The following is a 25,760-nucleotide window of genomic DNA, read 5'->3' on the forward strand; positions in this document are numbered from 1 at the left end:
ATGACAACTGCGTCAGATTGAAACCAGCAATGACACTTGCACCAAGCACAAGATACAGCCTGTGTGTCTTTGGATGAATTATGCACCTAGAGCCAATAGCACACCACAATAACTATGCTGACTTAAGCATGCATATGTATTGTAATTATTTTATATTTTAATTGGTTTAAAAATTGTGTTTGTCATCAGGGATCAATTGTACCAGTTTAAACACAATACTGATTAGGTCAGTTGGACCAAATGATGAAATTGTTGAAAAAATTGTTACGTGCCTTTTTGAAAACCGACTGTTATGTTCAGAGAGGAAGTGGTTAAAGTGAATCTGGGAACCAAACTGTGGAGACACTGGATTTGAGTAACAGGTCAAAAAGTGAAAAGCTAGCACAAATTGCTTCGTAACATAGCAATTGTGCAACATCAAGTTCTATTTGTTGGGATTAGTCAACCGTCTCAATCTGAATCACAAAGACATTTCATTTTCCACTTTTTGGGCATATTTCATTTCGGCAGAGAAAATGTATTTGTCATGATGATTTTCAGTTTTTATAGTGGTGTCTCATCAGTTTTACATTGAAACCTCTTGTCAATAAATATGATGAAACAATAAAAATAAAAGCCTGAATACAGCTTATTACTCTGCACTAAAGACCTAATGTTGTCCAAGACGGCTGAAAAACCCATCAGTGAGCCTCAGCCCTCTGTGACTATTCCTTGGTTACAATAAACACGGCTTCTGTTGTTTATTTTGAGCCAAGCTTATCCGCCATCCCGCTGTCTTACATACTGACTACTGCACCGAGTGTGTGTCAATCCACAGACTTTATTTACTCCTGTTTAAAGTTTGCTAAAAAAAAAATGTAGAATGCCCAGCTGTTTTAGGAAATTAGGAAATTTTAATAAAAAAAATAACTTGTGACGTGTTATTTTAAAAAAGTATGTTGTCAGTAGAAACAAATGGACTGAATGCTGAATGAACAGGCATGATATGGAAGTTGAAAAGTACTGAGAGATGGATGTCTTAATCTTAAAAATCTTACAAGATCACCAGAATTTTCACATGAATATCGTACAATGTAACTTTAAACAGGATAAATTGCAGTAATGATAATAATGTTATATTATACAACATTACACATTATACAACACTTGGCTTTACACAGCAGGTGATCTGTAGCAAATAGTAGAAATACACAGCACTGTCCTACAGTTCTATTACATTTAAAAAATAAGGTGTGTGTGTGTGGGGGGTGTTAGATAGTTATAGTGGGCTCAGGGTGCTCCTCTTCCTCTGCGTTCTCTACCAGTTTAGTGGTGTCAACCGCATCTGGTTTGGTGTGCCCATTGCTGAAGAAGAGTGGGTTGTCAAAGGTGGTTAACTTTCCAGGGATAGGTAAGCGATGACGGTTCTTCTTGAAGAGGAAGAATGCGATGACTGCCCCGATAGCAAGCCCAATAACGACCAACACCACTACCCCAGTTATGTGTCCAGGGTGACGTGGATTAAAAACTGCACACATTGAAAAAGAAGGTAATGATTCGCCAAAGAGTTTAGTCACAATTTTGAATAAAACAAAGAAGACAAAGAGCTGTGACGTACCAGTTGTCGATGTTGATGGCGTTGGTGGCATTACTAGAGAGAAAAAAAGTGAAATGTGACAATCGTACACCAAAAACAGTCTACACAGCATTAGCCTGATGGTGGCCCAACCTGACAGACAGGAACAACAATGAGCGCTGAGCGTAACGACTGCTTCTACTGTAGTGTGTCATTGTGGAAGACATCTATTGCAAAATTTGGGAAACCTCATGACTTCCAAACACTTACAGGATGTCAAAATGTCGTCCTTCTCGTGTTTAGTTTAACAACTTCTACAACATTTTGTGACACTAGCTGAAAGGAGCACCAATCACTTTGAAGTGCACAAATTAAACCATGGTGTAGTGAAAGAAAAATGGGCAGCACTTTATAGTAACCATCATTAATAAATGGTAATTTTATATTTAAATAACTATTTGACTGTTAACAATGACATTTTTAAAAAACTTTTATTGAATATTTTTTTATTGTCAAGTTGCAAATTATGTTTATAATACTTGGTAAATAGTTAGTAAGTACTGGGTTATTTCATCTATAAACATTATTTGGATGGTCATTATAAAGTTGCAACTGATGTTTATAAATCTTTAAAATTGCTAAATAAATGGTTTATAAAGCATTTCATTGTTTAACAGTCAAATAACAATTAAAATTCAACAAAATATAATTCTAATATTTATTAATGACGGTTATGATAAAGTGTTACCAAAGAATGACGTTATATTTAATTTCAGTGAACCTGTAGCCATATGACTATCGCCCACATGTCAGGATTATTAAAACATATTAATGACACCTTTAGGCATCACACTCGTATATGTTATGTTATGTTATGTTACTCAGCTACACACTCACCCTCTTTGAACCATCGGGGTGGACACAAGAGCCCACTTTCATTGAAAAGTATCAATGATTTGTTCCAAGTTCACTTTCATTTTTAAAATTGTTTTTGCATATGCAAACAGTGCTGTCAGTTGGGGAAGTAATGTCTGTCCCTGGTGCCTTACCAATCACTTTTATCTGCTCCAACAAGTCTTGAAAAACAGAAAGCCACGAATAAACAGGCCCAAACATGTAGTTTGCCATGTAACTCAGCCAAGTCACAGCAAAACTGTATGACTTAATGACTGTCTTATCTATCACAGTCATTCATCTCGATAGCCACAAGTATTGTGTAGTCTGATCTGGGCATTATAATGTACAACATTATGATTCAAACTCCACATAAGAAGAATTAGTTTACCTTTCGGTGTTTTGCAGATGTACGGTCTACTATAGTACCGATGGCTTGCCTTCCATGTCCCATCTGAAGTAGCAATCCCTCCATAGCTGTGATCAATAGGTTGACCTTCACCCCAGTTAGTATAGTCCATGACTGTTTCGTCCAACCACAACCACTCCCCTGGAGAGAAATAATTGTTATAATTATTTTCCTTGTTCAGTTTTGTTTCATTATTATCCCATTTTTTTTTACTCTGCAGAAAACTAGATTCTCCTTATGTGCTTGTGCAGTAAAAAAGTACAATAAATTAACCATGAAAAGGAATAATTAAAAAATGTCTAATTTTAAAATGATGTATATTGTTTCCAAATAACCCTGATATATATTTGCCTTAGTTGTTCACCAAGCATGGTCTCTCTTTTTGGATAGTATTCTTTCTCTCTGTAGCTGAATATTTGTCTTTTTAGTGTTTGAATGTGACAACAAACAATGGGACCGTACCTTTGTGATTTTTATAGATGCCGGTCCAGAAAAAGGTTTGGGTGTCTTGAAATATTTTCACATTGTTTTGAATGAATTCTTGCTCGGACGGATCTTCAATGCTGGCAAGCGTTGCACCTTCAAGAAACAAAAACTCCTCATTTAATGCTAAATGCATTTCAGTGCCAAGGAATACAATATCTTAGACAATCCACAGGCAAGACTTACCATGTCTTACACAGCTATGAGCTGCATCTGGCCACCTTCTTGATTCTGTGAAAAATATGTAACAATAACCCTTAAATGGTAGCCAGAAATAATTCTGGTCTGTGTTCAGTGAATCCGGATCTTCAGGGCAAACTCCTGGATATTCTTGGATACTTGACTCTGTTGGTGGCACGTCTGTAAGTGAGAAAGACAGTGACACTGTGATCAACTAATAAGATCTTTTCATACTTTTTTATCCAATGCGTTGAACTTGGCAAAAATAAAATAAAACAAAACTGCCACACTCAAAAGAATACAAATGAAAAGGCCTAAAATCTCTATGGTATAATTTTCTGAACAGTGAGCAAAGGGTACAGAGCACAGAGGTATTCATTTACAGGATAATAACTTTAAGTTGGGTCATGTTAAAAAGTAAAATGAATAATAATATAATCTAATATTCATTTCTTTAAATTAACATTAGTCTGTTATGGGCCGTACCTGTAGACTTCATACAAACACTGTTCATGGTCTGGTTACAGTGAGCGGTCTTCCATTTTCCATCTACATCCACGTAGACACAAGGTCTTTCCCTGCTCGGTTCATAATAACCCCAGTGAGTAAAGCTCATGAACCAGCCATCAATATATTTGAAATAGCCATTGGTCTGAAAGAAAAATGGATTCAGATTTATTATTCAGCATATTTTTCAAGAAAAATTGCAATCTTTGTGATTTTTACAGCAATGACTTGTGATAATGTTTAGCCCCGTTAGGTCGGTCATTCCAACACTTTGATCCAAACAGAAATATCGTAGCAACAACAGTACTGGACAGAACGCCATGGAATTCTGTCGGTCTGGTTAATTTGCTATTCGCAGTCAGAGAGATGTTCTGCCCCGTACCTCCTTTCTGTTCAGTCCAATCCACAGAGGAGCTTTGAGAGTCAAAGCCAGCAGCTCAACATAGGTCTGTGACCAGTCATTTCGAAGGCTTGCGAGTTTAGCATCATCATCCTCACAATGCTTCTTGGCTGCATCCCAAGTCATTGGTTGAGTAACAACCTTGATGGAGTCATTAAATATTCTGACATAGCCAGTGGAAAGTGTTGGTTCAGCGGAGTCTGGCAAAGAAGGGTCTGTTTCAGGTGAGAAATTCGACAAGTTTAGTCAACTTACTTTCTCAATTAAACCTGCCAAAACTGAAAGTTTTAGGACACCTGGTGCAGTGAAAAAAGTTGTGAACAGAACATCGACATGTCATCACCTTTTAAGTTTAAATGACGACCTTATTCACAAAGAGTTTTCTTACTTACAATTTCAGCAGTTTCAGAGCAACATTAACTTTCATTTGAAGTTGTATATCTGACTAACTGGTAAACATAATACCAATTTTCACTCTCTTTTAGCTCTTCTTTTGGTTTCTACTGCGGTCTCTGTCTGCCATTTGGTGCTGGGCAGTCTGTGTACAGGAGGTTTTTGGAGCTTTTCAATGGAAAACAGCTGCCTCCAACGGCTAAAATTTATGCAGTGAGAGTGACCCAAAATAGTAGAGATGCAGACCTGAGCTGAGACTCTCTATAAAGCTCTGTAAAGCAGAGGTCATCCGAGATTGGCGGTAATCATCTGTAGGTTCATCATTACAAGTAATCCAATCGTCTTTTGTTGTTTTCACATGTTTTGTAAAAATGTTGCTTATAGAAGCCTAAAGAAAAGGTTCACGCAAAAATGAACATTTAGTCATTACCTACCAACGCCATGCCGATGGAAAGTCAGGTGAAGATTCATAGTCTACAAAACATTTCTGGATTTCTTTTAAAATGTAAAAACCTTAAGTAAACATTAAAAAATGGGTCCATACAGCCTGTCGGGAGAAATCCAAGTCTTCCAAAACCCCAAGATCTTAATTGAAAACACGTTATTTACCTCCTTTTTTCAGCAAAAATCTTTACTGTAGCTGCTAAGCTAAAAGTGCACCCCATCTGAAGTGGCCGCACAAGAGTGCAAATCAATTTGGGATCTTGCATTTTTTCGTACGCGTTAAAACATGACCCCAGCTAGTTGTTTAGGAGAATGCTGCAACGCTGTTTTACTGTGGAGCTCCAGAGATGTTTTGCGGACAATGAAACTTCAACCGACTTTCCATCAGGTAATGAATTTTCATTTTCGTTGAACTTCTCCTTGAAAAGAATACTTCAAGTCAATGTGCCATCCCTCCTACTACTGTAGTGCTATTATTTACTACTGTGAAATCATCTTGAGATCACAGGGAAGCTATCAAAGAGAAAAATGAGAAAATGAGCTCACCAACATCTCGATGACAGATATATCCATTGGTATCATTGCAGGATTTTGGTATCCATTTCCCAATACCGAGTAAAGGATCGGTATTGATCACAGCACAGTTCTGTTAGGGAAGCACAAAGAGAGTGGGGAAAAGAGAAAACTGTCACGGCACAAATTTAATTACACAGACATAGTAATACATGTTAAAAAATACAGCATACCTCTAATATTGATATTAACATGTTCTTGAAGGCCTACTATCCCATTTATAGCAATTATGTTATTAAGGGCACTTCATTCATATATATAGACCAAGGTCAATCTTGCATTGACAGTCTGCAAATATAAATTGATTACAGAATTATCCGAAGAAATAAATTAGTCCTGATGTTTAGTGAGTGTCTGCTGCAAAACTTTTTGTGTCTTTTTACTTCACTACAATTAAGCGCGTACAGTGGGAGGGTAGTTTAAACTGCATGGCCTTACCTCTAGTTGACTGTTGTAAGTCAATGAGTCATGATATCTTTGGATAGCCATCAAATCCTGCAATGTAAGCCCAGGTTATCCATTGTTTTTATATAAATACACACAAAAAAAATCATGGTAATGAATTATATAAATGCAATTAACTTGTTACAATAGTGAATATAGATTGTGTCAGAAGTAAAGTTAAATATGCGCATCTTACCCCAAATCTGTCTTCGTGATGAAATGAAGTTCTACGTCTCTAAAATGGAGAGACAGACAATGGATAAACAAGTTGTTACACTGTGATAAACTAGGGGTTTCACAGAATTATTGGCTAGTCTGTTGCCAAAATAACTAGTCAACACTAAGCATTGTTGCAAAGTAATCGTTCATTTGAGATTTTAGCACAGTGCAACAGAAGGTTGTTGTTGAACATGCAGTATATTTGTTTAAACAATCATTTTCTACATTATGCCATGTTAAAGGAACTGAATTTAAAGGATGAGTACACCCCCATGCTGTTGGAAAGCCAAGGGAAATCCATTAAACATTTCTGAACTTTCTGAAAGCAAAACAGTGCTGCAGCATTCTCCCCTCCACAACTTAAGTAGATGTGGGCAAAAAAGAAAAAAACAAACATAAAATTGGTCCATACAGCTTGTCTGGGGAAATCCAAGTCTCCAGAAGTCCTAAGATCCAAAATGTCATTTTTACACCCTTTTTTGTAGAGTCGAAATCTTCACTGTAGCAGCTAAGGTAAAAGCGGGTGTAAATAATGTCTTCTCAAATCAATTTGGCAGTTTGGCACTTCCAAAGCCATTTTGTTTTTGTTTTGCTGTTTGCTTTGTTGTTTGTTTTTTTATTTACGTTTTAAAACAAGTCTCCATTTACCTAAATTGCTTAGGAGAAAGCTGCAACACTGTTTTGCATTGAAACTCGAAGTTTCATTTTTGGGTGAACTGTTCCATCGGGGTTTAGAGAATGAAGGCTTCCTGCTATCACGGCAAAAGAAAGTCTCTCGGACCCAATTGTGAATATAAAATGTAACATATTACCCATAGCCTGTCATGTAGATACATGAGACGACTCCTGTCGGGTCTCTAAAATGGACAAACAGACAATATAGAAATTAAGTGCCACATTTTAAAACAGTTAAATCTGCAGTGTTGCCCAGTTGCCAGGATAGAATGTTGGCATTTAAGGTTTTTTGCAAACAACACAAGTTACATGTTTATGACCTGACTTTCATGACAAGAGGTTGAGGCGACAGTGGTGGAGTTACATGCGAGAAGTCTGCCAAGCCAATGACGGCAGTTTGAGACTGCATTTCAACATCTGTTAGTGTGACTCCACTGGATATTGTTAAGGAAACCTTTGGACACTTTCCAGACATTGTTTGTGGCAACCAAAACATGTCTCAAGTCAAAACAGATGTTTGCCTAACCTATACCAAGTGTGTTTTGTGCCTAAACCTAACCAGACCACAAGCAAAGAGTTGCCACAACATGAAAGTTGAAAAATTGAGGCTAAATTTAAAGCTGTGACATAAAGAAATGTAACCTGCAACACATTATAAAACACAATTCAGATTGGGTCTACTTACTTTAAAACTTAAATTGATATACTTCTTCGGTTTCCCATCAGTCCAGAAAAACTGACCACCTGATGATCTGCTAAAACCAATCCAAAGGTCAGAAGCAGGTCCGTCAGCCATTTGAGTAATCAAAAACACTGAAAACAGATGACAATGATTTCAGGATCAGATATTTGCATGAATATTTTGGTTTTTTTTAACTAAATATACATTAAACACAATTAAATTTTGTTTTCATACAGCACCTGTAGAGGCTTTAGGTCTGAATGACAATGTATACACACTAGTCACATGACTTTTAAGAAATGTTTTCCCAAATAAATTACAATCCTTCCATTTAAACCAGTCGTCTTACGTACAAAATAAATGTTAAATAGATAAAAGTGACGAGTTGTTCTCATCTCAGGGTTTTGCCATAAATGGACCTAACCACGCAGGAATAGAAGAGGTTGAGAAGATCAGTGGATATTTCATCTTGAATTTAAGTAAAACATACCTCCCACATGTCTTGAAGGAATGGAGACCAATTTTCCTTGCATTTCTAGACATTTTTTCTTCCCATCTTCCCATGTTGACTTCTGGTTGGTAATGATTCTGTAACACTAGAGGTGAGGAATGATGAAGTTGATTTACAATTCCTGAATACTGCCACTCAAACAATGGCCCATTTAATACATCATTCCCAATATAATGTGATATCTCCAAAGAACATTAGATAAAAACAAGATAGCCTATAAATATTCAGATCCATTCAACACGACGTGCTTAAACGTTAAAAGTGACCTCTGACCTTAGAGTTGAATTTTTTCCAGAGGGGTCTGCAGCCACCTTTAGGGGACACTGTGGGTGCCACGGTGGCGTTGGCAGGTGGTGATGTGCTCCGTTTGCAAATGGACTTGTACTCACTCCCACAATTATAATTATGCCAGAACCCTGTGAACAAATCCAAGACAAGAAACTCAGCACTTCAGCAAATGCAATGCAGTTTTAGAAGTACCAAAAACTGCAGTTCCTCGAATGGCCACTTGAGGCTTGCGAGTCAATCCTCATAAGAGCCCAGCTTGATGGCAGAAATAAACATGTTTACAGCCTGGTACAACAAACAGTTTTGGTCTTTATACCTAAATTATCCCTTCGTGACAACTGTACAGGGGTATATTGTTATATAACTCACTCGTTTTAATTATTTTAAGGCTTTTACTTCTGCATAATTAGGGGCATGGTCCCCAGAGGCTGTCTGCTCGGCTTCACCTCAGCAATTTTCAGTCACTGAATTTGTTCTTTTGGCTGCATTTATGTTGAGGAAAGTACAGAGGTGTCTTTTTAAACTTTTGGAATTAAAAAATGCTTTAATGAGTCACGAAGGTGCCAAGATCTACTGTAATGTACAGTTAATCGCTTAATTGACTTCTGAATGGAGGGGAAATTTATTCAATGTTACTTTAGCTACTTAATGACTGTACAGAGAAGAGATGGGGAAAGGAAAAGGATAACAGAAAGAGCGGAGTATCTGGTGAGTGTTGCAGTTGTTGCTCGCCATCTTGCAGCTAATGTACAATTATGTATTTGGTCAGTCTGGGGCAAATACAACGGCGGTCAAACTCATGCGAGTAACGTAAGTCAAAATGTACTAATCTTTGTGTAAACATAGCTTGTTAGCCTTAGCAAGCCTGGCAGCTCTCAGCTCGGTGGGCTTGTTTAACTAACTAGACTTGCCTCAGCTCCACCCACGCGCCACCTCTTTGCCCATTTCTGATTAGCCAGGAGTTACATGAAGTCAGGGGCTGCGATGATGATGATGGATGGTACCACCCACTTTGGGCTTCGTTCACGGTGGCTCTGTCCACTATATTATACAGTCAGTGGTTTTCTCTGGCCGCGTAGCACCAATTTCAATTGTGAAGCAGCCACATGAAATGTAACATTTGCCACTGTGGTTAGCACTGATTGCAGCAAGTGTGTCTACAAAACAAGGCAACGGTTAAAGTTAGCTTTTTTTTTTCAAGAAAGAGCAGCCACAGTTAGCAGCGCCCACATTGTTTAAATAGCATATATATTTACGCCGACCTACGCACCCATGGGCATGTGGTCAGGGGCTATGATGGCAGATTGCTATCTTGAGGCAGCAGAAAGCGACTGCGCCATAGGCCAACAACAAGCTGGTCTAAAGTCAGAGGAGCAGTCTGTTTCCTGCTATCTAAAAGGCGCATTATTCAGACAGTAAGACAAACTCTTATTTTATTATTTGAGAAGCTGCTTTCAGTTATTTTAAACATTTCCATGCATACAGTAATTTCACTGTAACAAATATCGTGGCACATTTAATCAGCAAAAGTAAAAGTTGTAGTTATAAACTCTCCAAAGGAAACGAGTCACGACCCGTTACGCCGAGAACTACGCACACAGAGATTTTATATCATACATTTTATTTCCTCCGTTTTCCTCCGAGTTAATTTCGTCTTCCGAGATCTCGAGTTATTATCTTGAAATAACAACTGCCGTTTTCAAGAGATAACGGGATTATTAATTGGAGATCTCGTGATAATGACTGTGATATGATAGGCCTGAGATTTCCATCACACTCAGGCTCACTTAGATTGCGCTGCCGATATAGCTGAAGCCTTGCTAACCGTCTTTTAGATTACGCACACTAATGTGTATATTATCTGTAATAGCAAGGCATAATGCTATTTCAGCCTGTGTCAGGCCTTGATTGAAAAGATATGTGATGCAGTGATCGATATGCTCCTGCTCCTCTGACATTGCTACATTGAATGATGTTTCCTGCAATGATTTAATATACTACACTATCGTTTTGTTTTCTCAAGATCTTGAATTAATTATCCCGTTATGTCGGGAAAACGGCAGTTGTTATTTCGAGATAACTCGAGATCTCGAGAAAACAAATTAAACTAACTTGTTATCACAGGAAAACGGAGGAAATAAAATGCATGAATGCATGGCCCTTTAGGGCTTCCGTAGTGAACAGTTTCCCCTAGTTGCTGTTGTTTTTCTGACAAAATGGCTGCTCGCCAAGTGTTTGCTTTAGTATTGCACTTGCTTTTGCCACAATAATCACAGGTTTCATCAAATCAGCCAGAAGTGAAATCTGAAAGATAACAACATTAATGCTTTGTTTAACCTGTCATTTTCATGGATGACAGTGAACGTAGATCATATTTCAGTTCACTCACCACTGTAATACTCCATTGCAGCACAGTTCTCATCATATCTCAGGAATTTAGGTTGATCTTTGTTCCAACTTTGAAACACCACTTGAGAACCGTCCATCCACCTTAATGGAACCCAAAAAAAAAAAAGTTGAAATTGTGCCACAATACAAATCATTTTGAAAGTAATACTAGCATAATGACACTGAAGCTGTAGTGTGTTTCTTCTTCTTCCAGGTCCAGATGTCAAAAAAGTACACATTTGCTAAATGTTAGGACAAAATAACAAGCAATTTCATGCTGTGACCAGTGACTGCATTCAGTCTGTACTGTGTAGAAAGCGTTTTTGTATCAGATCCACAAAGAAACACACTTCTGTCAGTGGGGCAGTCTTATTTTCATTTAATTCTTGGTGTTTTTTTGTTGAAGTGTAACTAAACCCCCAAACCACTTTTTTTTGCTGAAAACAAATGTATTTGGGTATGAAGTAGTGTTGTTGATGTAGTCTGGTCCAACTCTTGACATTTTAGTCAAAGTATTTCAATTTGGTGTATTTTGTTGTAAAAATTTAAGAGTGACTGCCCTCTATGGGTTGAAACCCGGCTATTACAATCGAATTTTGCTATTGGCTGAGATGGAGGCCGAGAACGTTTTGGAGGCAGCTTACATCACGAGCCACCACTGTTCGCCCCGCCCCTCTGTGTGTGTTTTTGCGTGTGTGAGTGTAGTAGTGGTGTGGGAGGGGGGTGGGGGGTGGGGGGCTCTGTTGGAGGCTGCACAGAGTGACTGGACGTGTCTCCTGGAGCCCCGCCCACAATCAATCATCAATTTTTTTGAATTTCCAGCCCAGATGCACCTCAGCCAAAACCTAGGGGTTTAGTTACAATTTTAGTTTAATTTTAGCTGCGAAACCCGAGTCCAATTCATGGAGGCCCAACTGTGGCATCCACATGAATGCCAGGACCCAAAGATATTTGGTGCAGGCTAATTTGACATGAAAAGATTCATGGGCTGAATTCCAATTAACTTGATAATGCCAGCAAGCCAACCAAGATTGTAGCATGTTTCTGAAGAACACACAAGACTGACAGTTGGACCTGCATGCCAACCTTTTTTTCCTTTTGTTTTTTCTACTTTAAAATTCAGCAATGGATTACAGAAATGTATTTCAATGTTTTTTTTAACTGGGAACATACAGTTCTTACTTTGAATCATGAGGCTTTGAATGTCTTTTTAATTTTAAGTTGTTTTTAATTCATACTCACTCAAACGTTCCATCGAGGTCTACATTCAGGCCTATCCAGAAAGGTGAATATTTTCTGGATATCTGCACAAACAGACAGAGACACAAAGTTCAATGCCATGGTATTTATACTTTAATTGTTTTTTGCTCTAATTGTTCAATGTAAATATCACTGCTTACCTGTTTCCACAAAAAGACACGTTCCTTTTCACTGTTGATAGTTACCAAGTCGCCATGCCTCTGTCTACAGAAGTGACGAGCGTCTTCCATTGCCATTGAATTGGTATTAATATAATACTGATTCCCCTTCCATTTTAGCCACCCGTCTGAGGTCGTATTGTAATCTGAAAATATGTCAGAAAGATTTGACATTTCACCTCAAGCTGTCATACTTCAACAACAAAAAGAGTTATCTGTCACTGCCTTCCACAATGTCCCCTATGACCATCACAAGAACAATTCATATGAGTATTTTCTGATGGGTCTCTGGCATTTCACCCAAATGGCCGTGGTTTACAGGACGTAGCAGCGCACGCTTCAGTGAGCTCCATGATCATCTCAGCCTGCGCTGAGTGCATGTTATTTGCATTAATGTGCATGGAAAATGATAGAAAGCCTTGTAAGACTGTCTTGGTGGTTATATGAGAAATTATTTTAAGTTTGCATCCTGCGTGTGCTTAAAACTTATTAAAACTTAAAATTGCATTTTAAACTGAATTTATTGTTTTCAGGTATTTAAAAGAATATTGTCAGTCTTAGTTTGTTTAGGTTTAGGCAACAAAACCTCTTGGTTAGGTTTAGGAAAAGATAATGTTTTCTGTTAAAATAATAAGTCAATGATCACAACAAATACAGTTACAAATGACTACGGCTGGGTAGTGAACTTTGATGCTTGATACTTGTGCCAAAATCTAATAGGGCTGGTGACAGGCTGTCTCGAGGCATGTAGAAAAACCTTTGGTTATGCCCAGAGACGGCTCCTACCACGTGTATGTTTAATGTAATCTTACATTAAAAAACGGATTACATAAACTTGGTGTCTAAAAAGTATCATTGAGGAAACGCTATCGGACTCAAGGTATCTGTATCAGTACCGGTATTAAACTTTTTGTGACGATACTCCCCCAAATAATGAGACACCCAATGTGAGCCGATGAGAACATGCATCGGGGGGCACAACACTCTCACACAGCTTTTAGGTGGTTTAGTTTTTTTTTTTGGTTTTTGCTAAAGGTCCTTTGTGTTGGATCTACAGTAGTGGCGTCTAGCTGTGAGGTTGCAGATTGTAACCAATGTAATACCACTTGCAACACAGCAAACAGAACTTCCCATTCACAGCTAGTAATTACGCTCAGGTGCAAGAGCATGTAGTGAAGATCCAAATGAAACACTGCACACTTAAATACATTTACTGTGAATGTGTTAGGCGTGAACAATCGTTTTGCTTATTCAGCTTCATGCCTAAAAATCATCAGATGTAAATTTAATTATATTTTCCCAAACATGTAAAAATAATATTTTCTATGTGGTCACTCATATACTTTCTCACTTACCAGGAGTGACAGGGGGTGGAGGTGGCTTTGGAGTCACTCCTGTAAGGACATAAACAGAAGATAAATGTATATTTAGAATACAGTATTAAAGTAATAGTTTGCACCTTTGGGTTAAAAATTGCATACAGCTGAGCTCACAAGAAAAATAATAACCTCACTCTCTCTACTCTAGAATTACATGCTTTTCTTTGAAACCATTCAACCAAATAAACATGCTTTACCTGCACGGATCTGACACAGCCATCCATTGTACCTCTCACATTGCGCATCGTTCCAAGACCCTTCCGTACCCAGTTTATATAGTCTTAATTCAGCACATGATTCTACATTATTATGATTGTTTGGCTCATCATTCTCCCAGTGTTGGTAGTTTACCTGTAAACAAGAGCAAATGATAAAACATGAAGTGACAAATAGATTTGTTTACATTTAATTGCATTGCAGGGACTAAAATTGAACTGTTAACTCACTGGTGATCCATCGCTCCATACGTAACCATTGTTTGTGTCAGGGGCGCTAAGTCCAATCCAGACTGAAGAATACCTGTATAGGGGACAGACCGATATAATTGATTTAAATATGCAACCTTTGTTGCACTTTATTTTGTAACCAGTTTTGTACTGGACTTTACAGTATCTCAGAAGAATCACAAGAATCTTCTTTAATGGAGCTACTGTGTATTTTGTCAAGTGCAGTCTCACTGTACCTTCTTGCCATTCGTATGTCGACGCCACTGTGGATGCTGAGCAGATCCCCTCCAATGGTCCGGCAGTAATCTCTTGCCTCATACCAGGTCTTCCTTTGTGAAGGTGACTCTGAATACAACTTTAAAATAAGGCAAAAAAGAAAAAACAAACAAACGTGTAAATGAATGCCTCCAAAAACACAACCACATAGAACAGGTGTTTGGTTAGTTGCATCGTTCTTTGATTTGGAACAGGTATAAGGATGTAATTTAACAATTATTTTCATTATTGATTAATGTATGTATTTTCAGTGTAAAATACCCATCATGTTTCTTAAAGCAAGTGTTTTGATATTTTGACTTTGAAAATCAGCAAAAACTGAGTAATTTTTTAGAAAAAAAGTCAAAACCAGCTTTTTAAATGTGAACACTTTCTGGTTTCTTAACTCTACTACTTTTACTATAACAGTACATTGAATATCTTTGGGTTGTGGACAACACTAGACATTTGAAAATGTCAGTTTGGGCTTTTGAAATACTGATCAACATTGTGCACCATTTTCTGACATTTTAAAGACCAAACTAGTAATCGATTAATCAAGACAATAATTGATAGATTAATAGAAAATGAAAATAATATCTAGTTGCAGCCCTATTGTAAATATTGTCCAGATTGTAATTTGGTGTCTTTCATTTTGTAAGATTATATCTGTTACGACACCAGCTGCATATCCGTTTTGTTCATGTAGCCTTGATAACCCCAATCATTTACAAAATTGCAAATAAAAGAAATAGTCCTTGTATTTCAACAGTAGTCTCAGACATATAGCTTGGATTTGGTGAGGATGATGTTTTGTGGTAGCCATCCCTAGAGGTGGTATAACATGTATTACTTTGCTAATCGCTGAGGAAAACTATAATATAGTAATTCCATTATTCAAGAGTCTATTTTCATTGGTTCACTCATAGTTTGAACACCGTTGGGTAGCCGGACGCTTAAAGCTAACCTTAAAAGAGGACTTCCATGTAGAAAAGGTCAGAGTGTAAGAGGGGCTGCAGTGGGTTAGATGAGGCAAAGATTCGTCATGAGGTGAAAGAGACAAGTGCATATGGTGTTGCGGAAACAATGTCAAGTTAGTAACCGTAGTTTGGAGTTGACCACCTTGACAGTACAGTCTAAGTATCACAGCCTGACGCTACAATAGCAGATAATCAAAAATGTAAGAACCCTCATACTATTGAGTTCTACTTCAAGTGGCTCAAGTAAAACACCGTCTACCATCTCAAGTTTGTCTGAAGGGGGACCCACAGTGGTTATTGTAATATTTTTTTCTCATTTTTCTTGTCTTTCTTACCTTATAGCAGTAGTTTCTTGATGTCACTCGCGTCCAGCCGTCCGCACACTGGGGAGGGGGAACAGTTTGCGGTGCAGGGGTTAAAGCTGCCCCTTCTGCCAGGTGTTTGCAGATGTATTTCGACGTATTGGTGCAGGGCAACACATCCCAGAGGCCAGCAAAAATCCCAGTTGTCATTGCAACACAGCCCTGTTGGTGACCTTACAGTGTTGAAGGAGAGAAATTGTGAAATGTCAGTTGCGAAGCCAGTTTCTGACACATCTTAGAGACAGAGTTTAAAATGTCTCTATACCTGGCATTTCAGCATTCCAGTGAGTATATCTCACTGTGTCCTTGTTGGTCCACACAAAATGTTCAATGTTTTTCTGGTTTGAGAGGCCCAGCCAGAAGTGTTTCTCTGGTCTCATCCCCACCAAGCTGACAAGGAACGCATTATCCACCCTGGAAATATTAACACAATTGAAATTGCAGGTTTTCTTATATCAGTGCATGATGTACAGTAATAAAATCAAAGTAATAACCTAGCAAATCCCATTACATCTGAACATCTAAAATCTGGCATGCTCTTTTTTTGTTTGGAGTCAAAAAAGTTGTTTTTACCCATTTGAAACATCTGCCAAGTAGGAGTCTGAGCTCTTGCAGGCAGCGTTGGCTTCATCAAATGTCTTTGTCGCCGTCCCAACGAAGTAGCAGTAAGAACCATGCCTTTTCCAGCCCTGGATTGTAGGAAATTAAAATGTTATCAATCTGTTTTCCTTATTCAATGAGATTGAAACATTTTCTGAAGAACAAAAAACAAACTGACTAATACACTGTATGTGCAGAGATTTAAACACAAAGTGACTACACAAGGTAGCATCAGTTGTTTTACTTCTAATTAAATATTGTACTTTTGCAGCAGCTTTGGCAAAGTGCAGTATAAAACAACAATACTAAGATTTGTAATCGAGCATTATGACCTAACGTATTGCTTGCGTATTGAGAATTATTTCATAAATGAAAAGAAGTAAAGTTCACGCACAGTTTTGCAGCCTACGTTCTGCACCACCTCATCTCCAGAGGATTCAGAGGCGCCCGCCTTCATACAGATGTAGCCATGTCTCTCTCCACAATTACGGTCAGCCCAGTTTCCATTCTGCAAGAAAGAAGCATTATAAAATGTTTATCTAAGTGGGAAGTGGATGACAGTCAAAGAAAAGCCCATTGTCTTAAATATGTACAAATCTGTTATCATAGATACTCATAAATATGTAGACACCCAAACATTTTACACCCTGTCTTAATTGCTGAACATCTCATTCCAAAACCACCAATATAAAAAATCATCCTCGGTTCTGTTTGGAAGGCTTGTGATGAGATTTGGAAGCCTGGCCGCAGGGATTTGCTTCACATCGAACCAAAAGGTTAAGGCAGTGTAACTGTCCTTATATGACACAGGGTTGCACAACATAATGGACGCTGTAGGCCCTTCATGCCAAACACACATAAAAACTATATTTACATTTTGAATAAGATAGAGTGAAATATAAAATAATATAATAATAAAATAAAATAAAATAAAATAAAATAAGAAATTGTTTTTTATACATATACATTTACACTTCCAGGATACAGTTAAGGAGCATTAGTGTGATCGGCCGTTGATGATATTGAGAGTCATGTCAGGACTCTGGCCAAGGGCAGTTATTTTCTTCCACATCACTCTTGAAAAATAAGGTCTTTTTTTACTGTGTTTTCTACACATGGGAGTTAACGTGTTGAAACAGGAAAAGGCCTTTCACAATGGTTGCCACATAGTTGGAACACTTTTGTCTGAATTATCATTGTTTGTTGTATCATCAAGATTTCCCATGATTGGATATGTAGCTGCACAGATTGCCAGTTTGCCTTCAGCCAGGTTAGTCGTCATCACTGGACAAATAATGACACTTTTGCAGGAAGCTAGCATTAGTACCATACCGGCATAGTGCTCCTTACCTCTCCCTTGATGAGAACACAGTCTTCTTGATTGGTGGAGACAGCAGGTTTTCCATATTCCCAGCTGGTGAAGTGGACAATAGAGTGGTCACTCCAGTCAAACAGTCCCTCTGTCCTCTTGTCATTCAGTCCAATCCAAAGCTCATCAGTAGATGCTGCGGACATGGGCAGAAAAAAAGATTTTACCCTTAGTGTGTCATTTATCTTTAATTACTCATGACTTGATTAGTCATTTTTGGAGGTGAGGAGACTTGAGAATAGAGTAGGAATCTGCATGCAATATTGACAGGTTTTTATTCTTTCTGTTGTTAATGAGGCTCTATAAACAAAGGATTTAGTTTTATATTGGTCAATTGGGCTCTTGTTTAAAATTTCAGGGGGGAAATTTTGCCTTCTCATAACACAAACAGGGCTGTGATGCTCACTGCATACCAGAAAACAAAACCAATGGGTAAATTGCTATTCTTACCACCAGAGAAGCAGGTTATGCAATGTTTTGCCAGAGAGTGGTGCCAGAGGAAAGGCCTACATTCTCAGAGTTGTGTTTTTTGTTTTAAAGATGTGTTTCAAGTAATTGTTATTGTCCTCACGTACCATATCCAAGTTGCGAGATGACAAAGCTTTGGTCCTCCACATTGCGGATGCTGACTAGGTCCCCTCCTTCTTTGCGGCACGCCATCTGAGCATCAGACCATGTTTTCTCAGTGCGATTGAGGAAGAAGCAGTGGCCGATGTAGGGAATCCATGGGCTTGAACAAAATCCTGTCTCAGCAGCTAATCGTGAAAAGAACAAAGAAATCTAATTACTGAGTCACTGATATCATTCAATTACTCAAAGCCAAAATACTAATACAGTAACCAGTGGTCAGCTTGGCTAAAATAGGAGTTAAAAGAATACTTCACCTCCAGTAGGATGAGCCACAGGTTTGTCACTGTAGCAGATGTATCCAAGTTTCTTGTTGCATTTTGAACTTTGCCAGGAGTATTGCACAGCCCCATTAAGAATTCCACAGTTGTTTCCCGGATCAGAAACTGGATGTCCTAAAACAAGATGATGGTTAAACTCGACATGATGAAATGTCTCTCAATGTGTCTCTCAAATTATTTATTTGTAACACCTTAGAAAAATATATGATCAAGTGACATTATTATGAATTCATTTCTACTGTAAATAAGATTTGTAATGCAAATAGCAAGGTGAGTGGTATAGAACAACAGTAGAAACAACAATAAAAGAAGCATATGAGTAGAAAAAGAAAAAGTAGAAACTACAGGCTTGGAGATATGGCCTTAAGATAATATTGCAATATTTTTCAAAAGCACTCTATAAATGCTAGGTCTGGGCAACAAATCAAATATCACAATAGTTTCGACCAAATACCTCCATATTGATATCACGATAATATTAGGGATGACTATTTTTTGTACTTACGCAATGAAATTTTTGATAAATAATCATCAGTATTGTTTATATAACGACAAAGTGGGTAAACAAAAGTATTAGAACAAGCAGAATAGTCTGGGAAGTTCAGAAAATTACATCACTTTAGTGTAATGCAGCCTTTAACACCAGGAAAAGACAACACTTGTCACATTATAACAATACCCAAATTCTGTGGCGATCTAGTATCTCATATCACGATAAAATTTACAATACATTGTCGATACATTGCTCTGACATACAATAATGCACATACACTCTTTTATTATTGTGTCATGACATGTGTGCCCAGATCTGAAATACAATAAGTTTTGGCGGTGGTGTAATTATGATTGTGTGATTTGAAATGTGCACACTATTATGATGACCAGATTTGAATGCAAAGAGCAATGATGACATTTCATTTGACAAATGCAGTTACTCTAATGCCAGTCTTGAGTCCCCCACTTCCTTGAATATCTGAAGTGTAGCCTGGGCCCTTGCAGGGGTTTTTAAGTATGAAGCAAAAAGACAGCAGGTTTACAACTGACTGGCAACATGTGTTTAATGTGGAAAGGATAAAAGACAGATGAGATGTATCAGTGATACATTTATCCTAGCATTGCGAGAATAACAACGCAAAATATCAAGGGGAAAGATAACTTACCTGAGTCCCAATTCAGATAACGGAAAGGCTTCCCATTAGACCACTGCCAGCCATGTTCTGGATCCAGGACCAGCCCAGTCCAGAGCTTGTCCGTCTGTCCCTGGCCCCTTGCCCCTAGTAGTGCTGTGAACGATGCAAAACATTTCATGTATTATTAAAAAAACAGTATAACAAGCAAATTTTTAATGAAAATTCCTATTTTGTCGACTAATGATTTTTTTTTAAAATTCACAATAACACTTTATTGAAAGGGTCTTGGGGAGTCCTACAGCATATGTGAAAAAAATTGTATAAAGCTGCATGCAATCTGATAAGTTGCCTCCAGTGATGTCACTCAGTGGGTCAGTTGTGGATAATGAAGGCACCAGGTTTTGAAATGCGGAATAAAGGTCTCTGGTTCTACTTAATCATTTGTTTTTAAACCATTTAACGAGTCCTGTATTAACCCATTTAACTGTATTATAGCAGTGCAATGCCTTACAAAACCTCCTGCCTTCATTACCCATAATGCAACCAAACGGCTTTATACTACTTTTTTTCAAATGTAGTGGTACTCTAAAAGACCTGTAAACACACTTTAATGTGTAAAATTGGTGGAGATACCCTTTAATACCACTCAGCTCAAGTACATGAAGCCTTTATCAAAACATTCAGTGTAGAGTCAGTGTCACCTTACCTGTGACATAAGCCAGCTGGTGAGGATCGGTGATACTGAGCAGGGAGCCGCCCTGCTGTTTACAGCTGGTTTCAGCCTCGGGCCAAGTCAGAGCTGACTGTGTGTTGAGCTGGTAATACGCTCCTGTTGTAGTGTGTCTGGTCCAGTGTTCTCTGGCTGTGAAATACACAAAAATATGGAAATGTATTTAATGTAAACTAAAGTTAGACATTTAGGCCTCATCATTGTTTAAATTGGATGCTAGAGGCTGACTTTAATGTAAACTAGTGGTAGGTCTTAAATCAAATAATACCCTGCTTATAGGGACTTTAATATCCTGAGCTGACATCGTTCACTTCATTGGAAATCAGTGTACCTCAAAAAAAAAAGTTGTGCATTGTTATTATGGCCTTCTCTCACTATTATAACTCTAGTTCTCATAGGCAGTACTCACAAGTAGTTGGGCAGTAGCCCCAGAGTTCACCATCATATTTTGTTTCAACCCCACACCAGCGACGGCCGTTTGAGGAGTCAGTGTCCGTGCAGTCTGTGTACCATCTGTCTTTGTAGTGGAAGGGAAACATGCAGGTTCTGCCATTCGCATTTCCTTCAATGGTGTAAAGTTCTGAAAGCCCAAAACAAGGACAAAACAACAAAACAAAGAACAGCTTAATAAGGTTTTCACAAAAAAAGTACTATGTACAGTACAGTAGTCTGTATACTTTGAGACATTATTTGTTAAAATACAAGGCACACAAAATAGTTATAGTAATAATAGAAACTTATATAATAAATAATAATATATATATGTGTGTTTGTGTGTGTGTGTGTGTGTGTGTGTGTATATATATATACACACACACACACACACAGTTTTACAAACAACCTGCACACAGTGCTGTTTCAGAAAAACTGAACACATACCAACACATTTGTAACTGTGAAGCTTTGGGTTAAAAACCTGATAGAAGTTCTGTTTTTTATTAGCTTTTTGTCTTTTTATGCTTTGAAATGCATCAAAAGTGTCAACAAAAGAATCAAAGTATCAACCCTTTTGGTAACTCTTCATAACAACCATCATTAATAAATGGTAAATCTGTTGTAAATTAAACTTTAGTTAATAGTATTTGGATAGCCATTATAAAGTTGCAACTGTTTGTTTTTTTATTTTCTTAACCTTTACAAATGCTTAATACAGTGTTGATTCAGCATATTATTGTTTGTTGTAGTGAAATAACTATTAAATAGGTTAAATTAACTGTAACTGTACAATTTTTTGATGTTATTATAAAGTGCTACCATACTTTTGATAACTTTATAGCTGTATTATTTTGAGAACATCTGTATCTGTAGTAATTTACATTTTAAGACAATGTATGGCACACTTCACCACTTGAATGCATAATAATCCAACCTGAATAAAAATAATTATTCTATATTCTAAATGTGGAAGAACAACAGTGTTTTGTACATTACCTCTGTGGGTTCTTGAGCAAGCACCTTTGGACGTCCCTGTAACTATGAGGTGGTTATTGGGTCCTATTGTTCTGGAGAGAACTGCTGTGTTATCTGCAGTGAGCTCAATGTAAAGCTCTTGGCCTTTTAGGGCGAGCACTGTTCCATTCTTGCATTCCCACTTTTGGAGTTCACTCTTTTCATCACAATCATAGAGGCTTATTTCACTTCCCACACTTTTCCCCTGAGCTCCCAGGCACTTATTCTCCCAGTGAACCAGAAGTCGGTTACCAGTTGTCCAGCGAATGTAAAAGCAAAAGTCATGGCGTTTAAACAAACAATAACCAGTGGCCTTGTTAGATAGTTGAAACGGTGAATCTGTAGAGAAAGAAATGTAATAAGAAAACAAAGCTCTTTCTAATTAGAAATACAATCAGCTCAATACTGGGCTGTTAGGCACCTAACAAAAACAAGTAAGTAACACAGGCAAAACACAGACACAGGGCAAAGAATGCCACAGTCTCACATAGAGTTAGTATTTCCAACAATGTGCATGACATACCCACTTTGTAAAAAAAAAAAAAAAAACACACAAAAATCAATTCAAATTAAATGTTAGAATACTGTACCGTCTAAAGCCAGACATCGTAATGTTTGGATGAGAAGCACAAATGCTGTACATGCTAACTTCATTGTGAGTGTTCTTCACAGAAGTCTTACAACCGGGGACTTCACACAGAGCTGTGTGAATGATTGTGATCGCTGATTGAGAGGAGGGCATCTTATCAACACTAATCACACCCATCCCACCACGTCATGTCATCATAACTACATTGAAATCATTTTTAATGAATCAGCATCCTGTTTCCAGTCTTCTCTGTCTCGTCACTATTTCAGACGAACAGGGAAGGGCAAGTTTACTAGAGCCCAGTTTTTTTGTTTTTTTCCCTGGAATCCAAATGCTGATGTCTGCCTTCTTGGGTTTGACTTTGACACTGTAAAAGAAAAAAAAAACTCAACTTTTTGTGAAAACACTACCGAACAATAACTTCAGTGTTAGTGATAACAAGTCAGAAAATGACAAGATTCAGTAAACAAGAATTAAAATAAAGGTACAATATAGTTTATAATCAGCTTACCATACAGTGACAAGTGAACTGTATTCACAGCTGTTAAATAAGTTACATTGTGCCTCATGTCAGGAAGAAAGAAAGTGCTGACGATAGTCAGGTAAAGACTTCTCAACGTTTCTAGAGCTTCACAGCAAAGCAGCGTTGCAGCAATCTTCTAAACAACTGAAGTAGATGTGGTTTGTTTTAAATGTTAGATAACAACTGAAAAAAAGAAAATAATAACAGATAATGGTGCCGCACAACTCTTCCGACGTGATCCCAAATTGATTTGAAAAGAGGTTATTTAAACCCTCGACAAGTTTACAATTCAGACAGGGTGCATGCTAATGCTTTTAGCTTAGCAGCGACAATGAAAATTTCAGCCTATAAAAGGCTATCAGTAATGTCTTTTCAAATCAATTTGGGATCTTGGAGCTTTGGGAGACTTGGATTATGCCAGATAAACTGTATGGAGCCATTTTATGTTTTATGTCAGCCCCCATCTTTTTTAATTGTCTAGAAGAATACTGCAACGCTGTTTTAAAGTGAAGCTCCAGAAATGTTTTGTGAACAACAAAACCTCACCTGACTTTCCATTGGCACAGGGTTGAGTAGATAATGACTGAAATTTCATTTTTGGGTTAACCGTTCCTTCTTTCATAGACGGTATGAACACAGCAATTGATCCAGTAAGCACACACATTATTTTTACTTTTAGCACACACTGATAAAAGTAAAAATAATAAAATACGCAAAAGTCAGCCCAACTGTAGCCTTATTAAACAGTAATCTAGAACTGTCCTTGTTCAAATAAAACCAACTTAAAACCTTCTGGTGGTGGTGGAAGAACACAATTCCCACGTTAGTGTCCAGGAAATTGCTCTTGACTGGTAGAAGTATTGTGCAACATTTACACAGAGGTAGCCATCATAATGCTGACGGTTACTGATATATATTCTTTTGTCTTTGTAAGCAAAAGGGAACTTCACAAGAATTGAACACAGAGCACCCAGTACAGGATATGGTAAAAAAAATATATATTTTTTTTTTAATGAACTGCAGGCTCACAGTCAAAAACAAAGCATTCAGTCAGAGCAGACAAACAAACCAGGAGAGCTAAACGCCCTGATGCCCCAAGCCAACCTTAACACATGGGGTTGCTGTGTCACAAGTTTCTTGACTTAGTTTTTTTTTTTTTTTTAAAGCAACACTAGGTAGTTTTCGACCTTAAAATAATGTTTCTAAACTCAGTTAAGTGGTAGAAAAACGATTAATAGGATGAATGGTGACGTCTCTGCAGCCTGCGGGGGGTCGCGCCGGCAGAAACCGCACTGTGTAACTTCTCAGAGCGGGTCGGAACCTATCTGACGTAAAGGCGTCTAGTGCAACCTGCTTTACGGCATACGTCAAATTTTATTCATCAGTGGATTTAGCCATGGCCGAGCCAGCTAAAAAAGCCAAGAAGGTATTGTCTGAGGAGGCGAAGAAAACAAAAAGAGAAAGTGATAGAACAGAGCCCAGACACGGATAAATATTGGCCCAGCTTACACTGGGTGGTTTTACTTGAGTTGATTTGTTGTTATGTGGTGTTCATTGGGGCATTATTTGACCACAGTTTATAACCGTAATAAAGCCAGGAGATAATCTAATGCTGTCCGTTTCGATAGCTTGCACGTTTTCATGTAGTGACTGTAAACGATGACTAACTTACAAAAACACTATGAACGTCTTGTCTTGAAAAGTTGCAGATTCCTTAGTTCATGCAGATAATCAACGTAAATGTTGAACAGTGTGGTCGGGAGGTCTGTAACTTATGTTGTAATTTTTGCAGCATGCACATTACCAAAGTGAGCCTTATCATACAGTAAGATAGAGAACAACTTATACGCATTAGATCCTTGGTGGATGACACCTGTAGCCATAGCTATGATGATACCATCGCCCTAGTCCTCCATACTGCCCTGTCCCACCTGGACCAGAGAAACAATATCATTACCAGTACCCTCCAAGCTTGTCATTGAGCTCTGAAACCTAGGGCTCAGCACCACCCTACTGGATCCTGAACGTCCTGACAGACAGACCCTAGGCTATGTGGGTCGGCATGACCACCACCTCAACCCTTATTTTATGCCTATATTTTAAAGATATACTATGTAAGATTTCTGCATTGAAATGTCAAAAACAAAAACAACCAGACTTTATGTGTAACATCTACATGTTGAGTTGTGTACTTACATCTCCTCAAATGTTTCCAAGAATGGGTCAGCTTGGCTCAGAGGCTGTATGCTTTGTGCTACTGAGTCAGCAAGGTCTTAAAAAGTCTTTATTTAACTTGTTTATATCTGTAGACACCCTGACTACCATGCAGTTGGTGTCGGTGCGGTCAGGCAGATTGATTGAGAGTATGAATAAACCTTAGCTGAAAGAGTACAGGCTGAAACACATGATGTTGACATACTAACTTGACCACCCCACGACTGCTGAGTAGTACTCCGTCCATGACAATGATTTCTGTTGTGTAAGAAATTTACTGTATAGTCTGTGTTGTGCCTTCAGAGTTTACAGGAATGTGTTTGACCTGCTGACCTGATGTATGAATAATGCCCTGATAATCCT

The 25,760-nt window shown here is 38.0% G+C and overlaps 1 protein-coding gene across 2 annotated transcripts; it reads right to left on the reverse strand.

Annotated features, from left to right (window-relative positions):
* Window positions 1-853: 853 nt before the first annotated feature.
* LOC311265934 (macrophage mannose receptor 1-like) lies at window positions 854-23,910 on the reverse strand. Of its 2 annotated transcripts, XM_084368061.1 has the most exons (33): window positions 22,662-23,910; window positions 22,054-22,410; window positions 21,032-21,202; window positions 20,599-20,754; window positions 19,923-20,045; window positions 18,739-18,876; window positions 18,430-18,609; window positions 17,836-17,990; window positions 16,880-16,993; window positions 16,459-16,574; window positions 16,151-16,299; window positions 15,859-16,058; window positions 14,525-14,643; window positions 14,289-14,361; window positions 14,040-14,193; window positions 13,819-13,857; window positions 12,446-12,609; window positions 12,288-12,349; window positions 11,047-11,147; window positions 8,643-8,785; window positions 8,349-8,454; window positions 7,862-7,989; window positions 7,314-7,358; window positions 6,479-6,517; window positions 6,277-6,333; window positions 5,812-5,911; window positions 4,411-4,643; window positions 4,008-4,173; window positions 3,528-3,701; window positions 3,321-3,437; window positions 2,841-2,999; window positions 1,598-1,630; window positions 854-1,507 (listed from the first exon to the last, which is right to left on the reverse strand). In XM_084368061.1, the coding sequence occupies exons 1-33, from the start codon at window positions 22,723-22,725 to the stop codon at window positions 1,251-1,253; spliced, it is 4,392 nt and encodes a 1,463-aa protein (XP_084224187.1). In that variant the 5' UTR covers window positions 22,726-23,910; the 3' UTR covers window positions 854-1,250. The 2 variants fall into 2 exon arrangements, with proteins under 2 accessions (XP_084224187.1, XP_084224188.1); XM_084368062.1 differs by lacking the exon at window positions 7,314-7,358.
* Window positions 23,911-25,760: the final 1,850 nt, after the last annotated feature.

This window comes from Pagrus pagrus (assembly GCF_965226575.1).
Source record: "Pagrus pagrus genome assembly, chromosome: 12".
NCBI lineage: Eukaryota > Metazoa > Chordata > Actinopteri > Spariformes > Sparidae > Pagrus > Pagrus pagrus.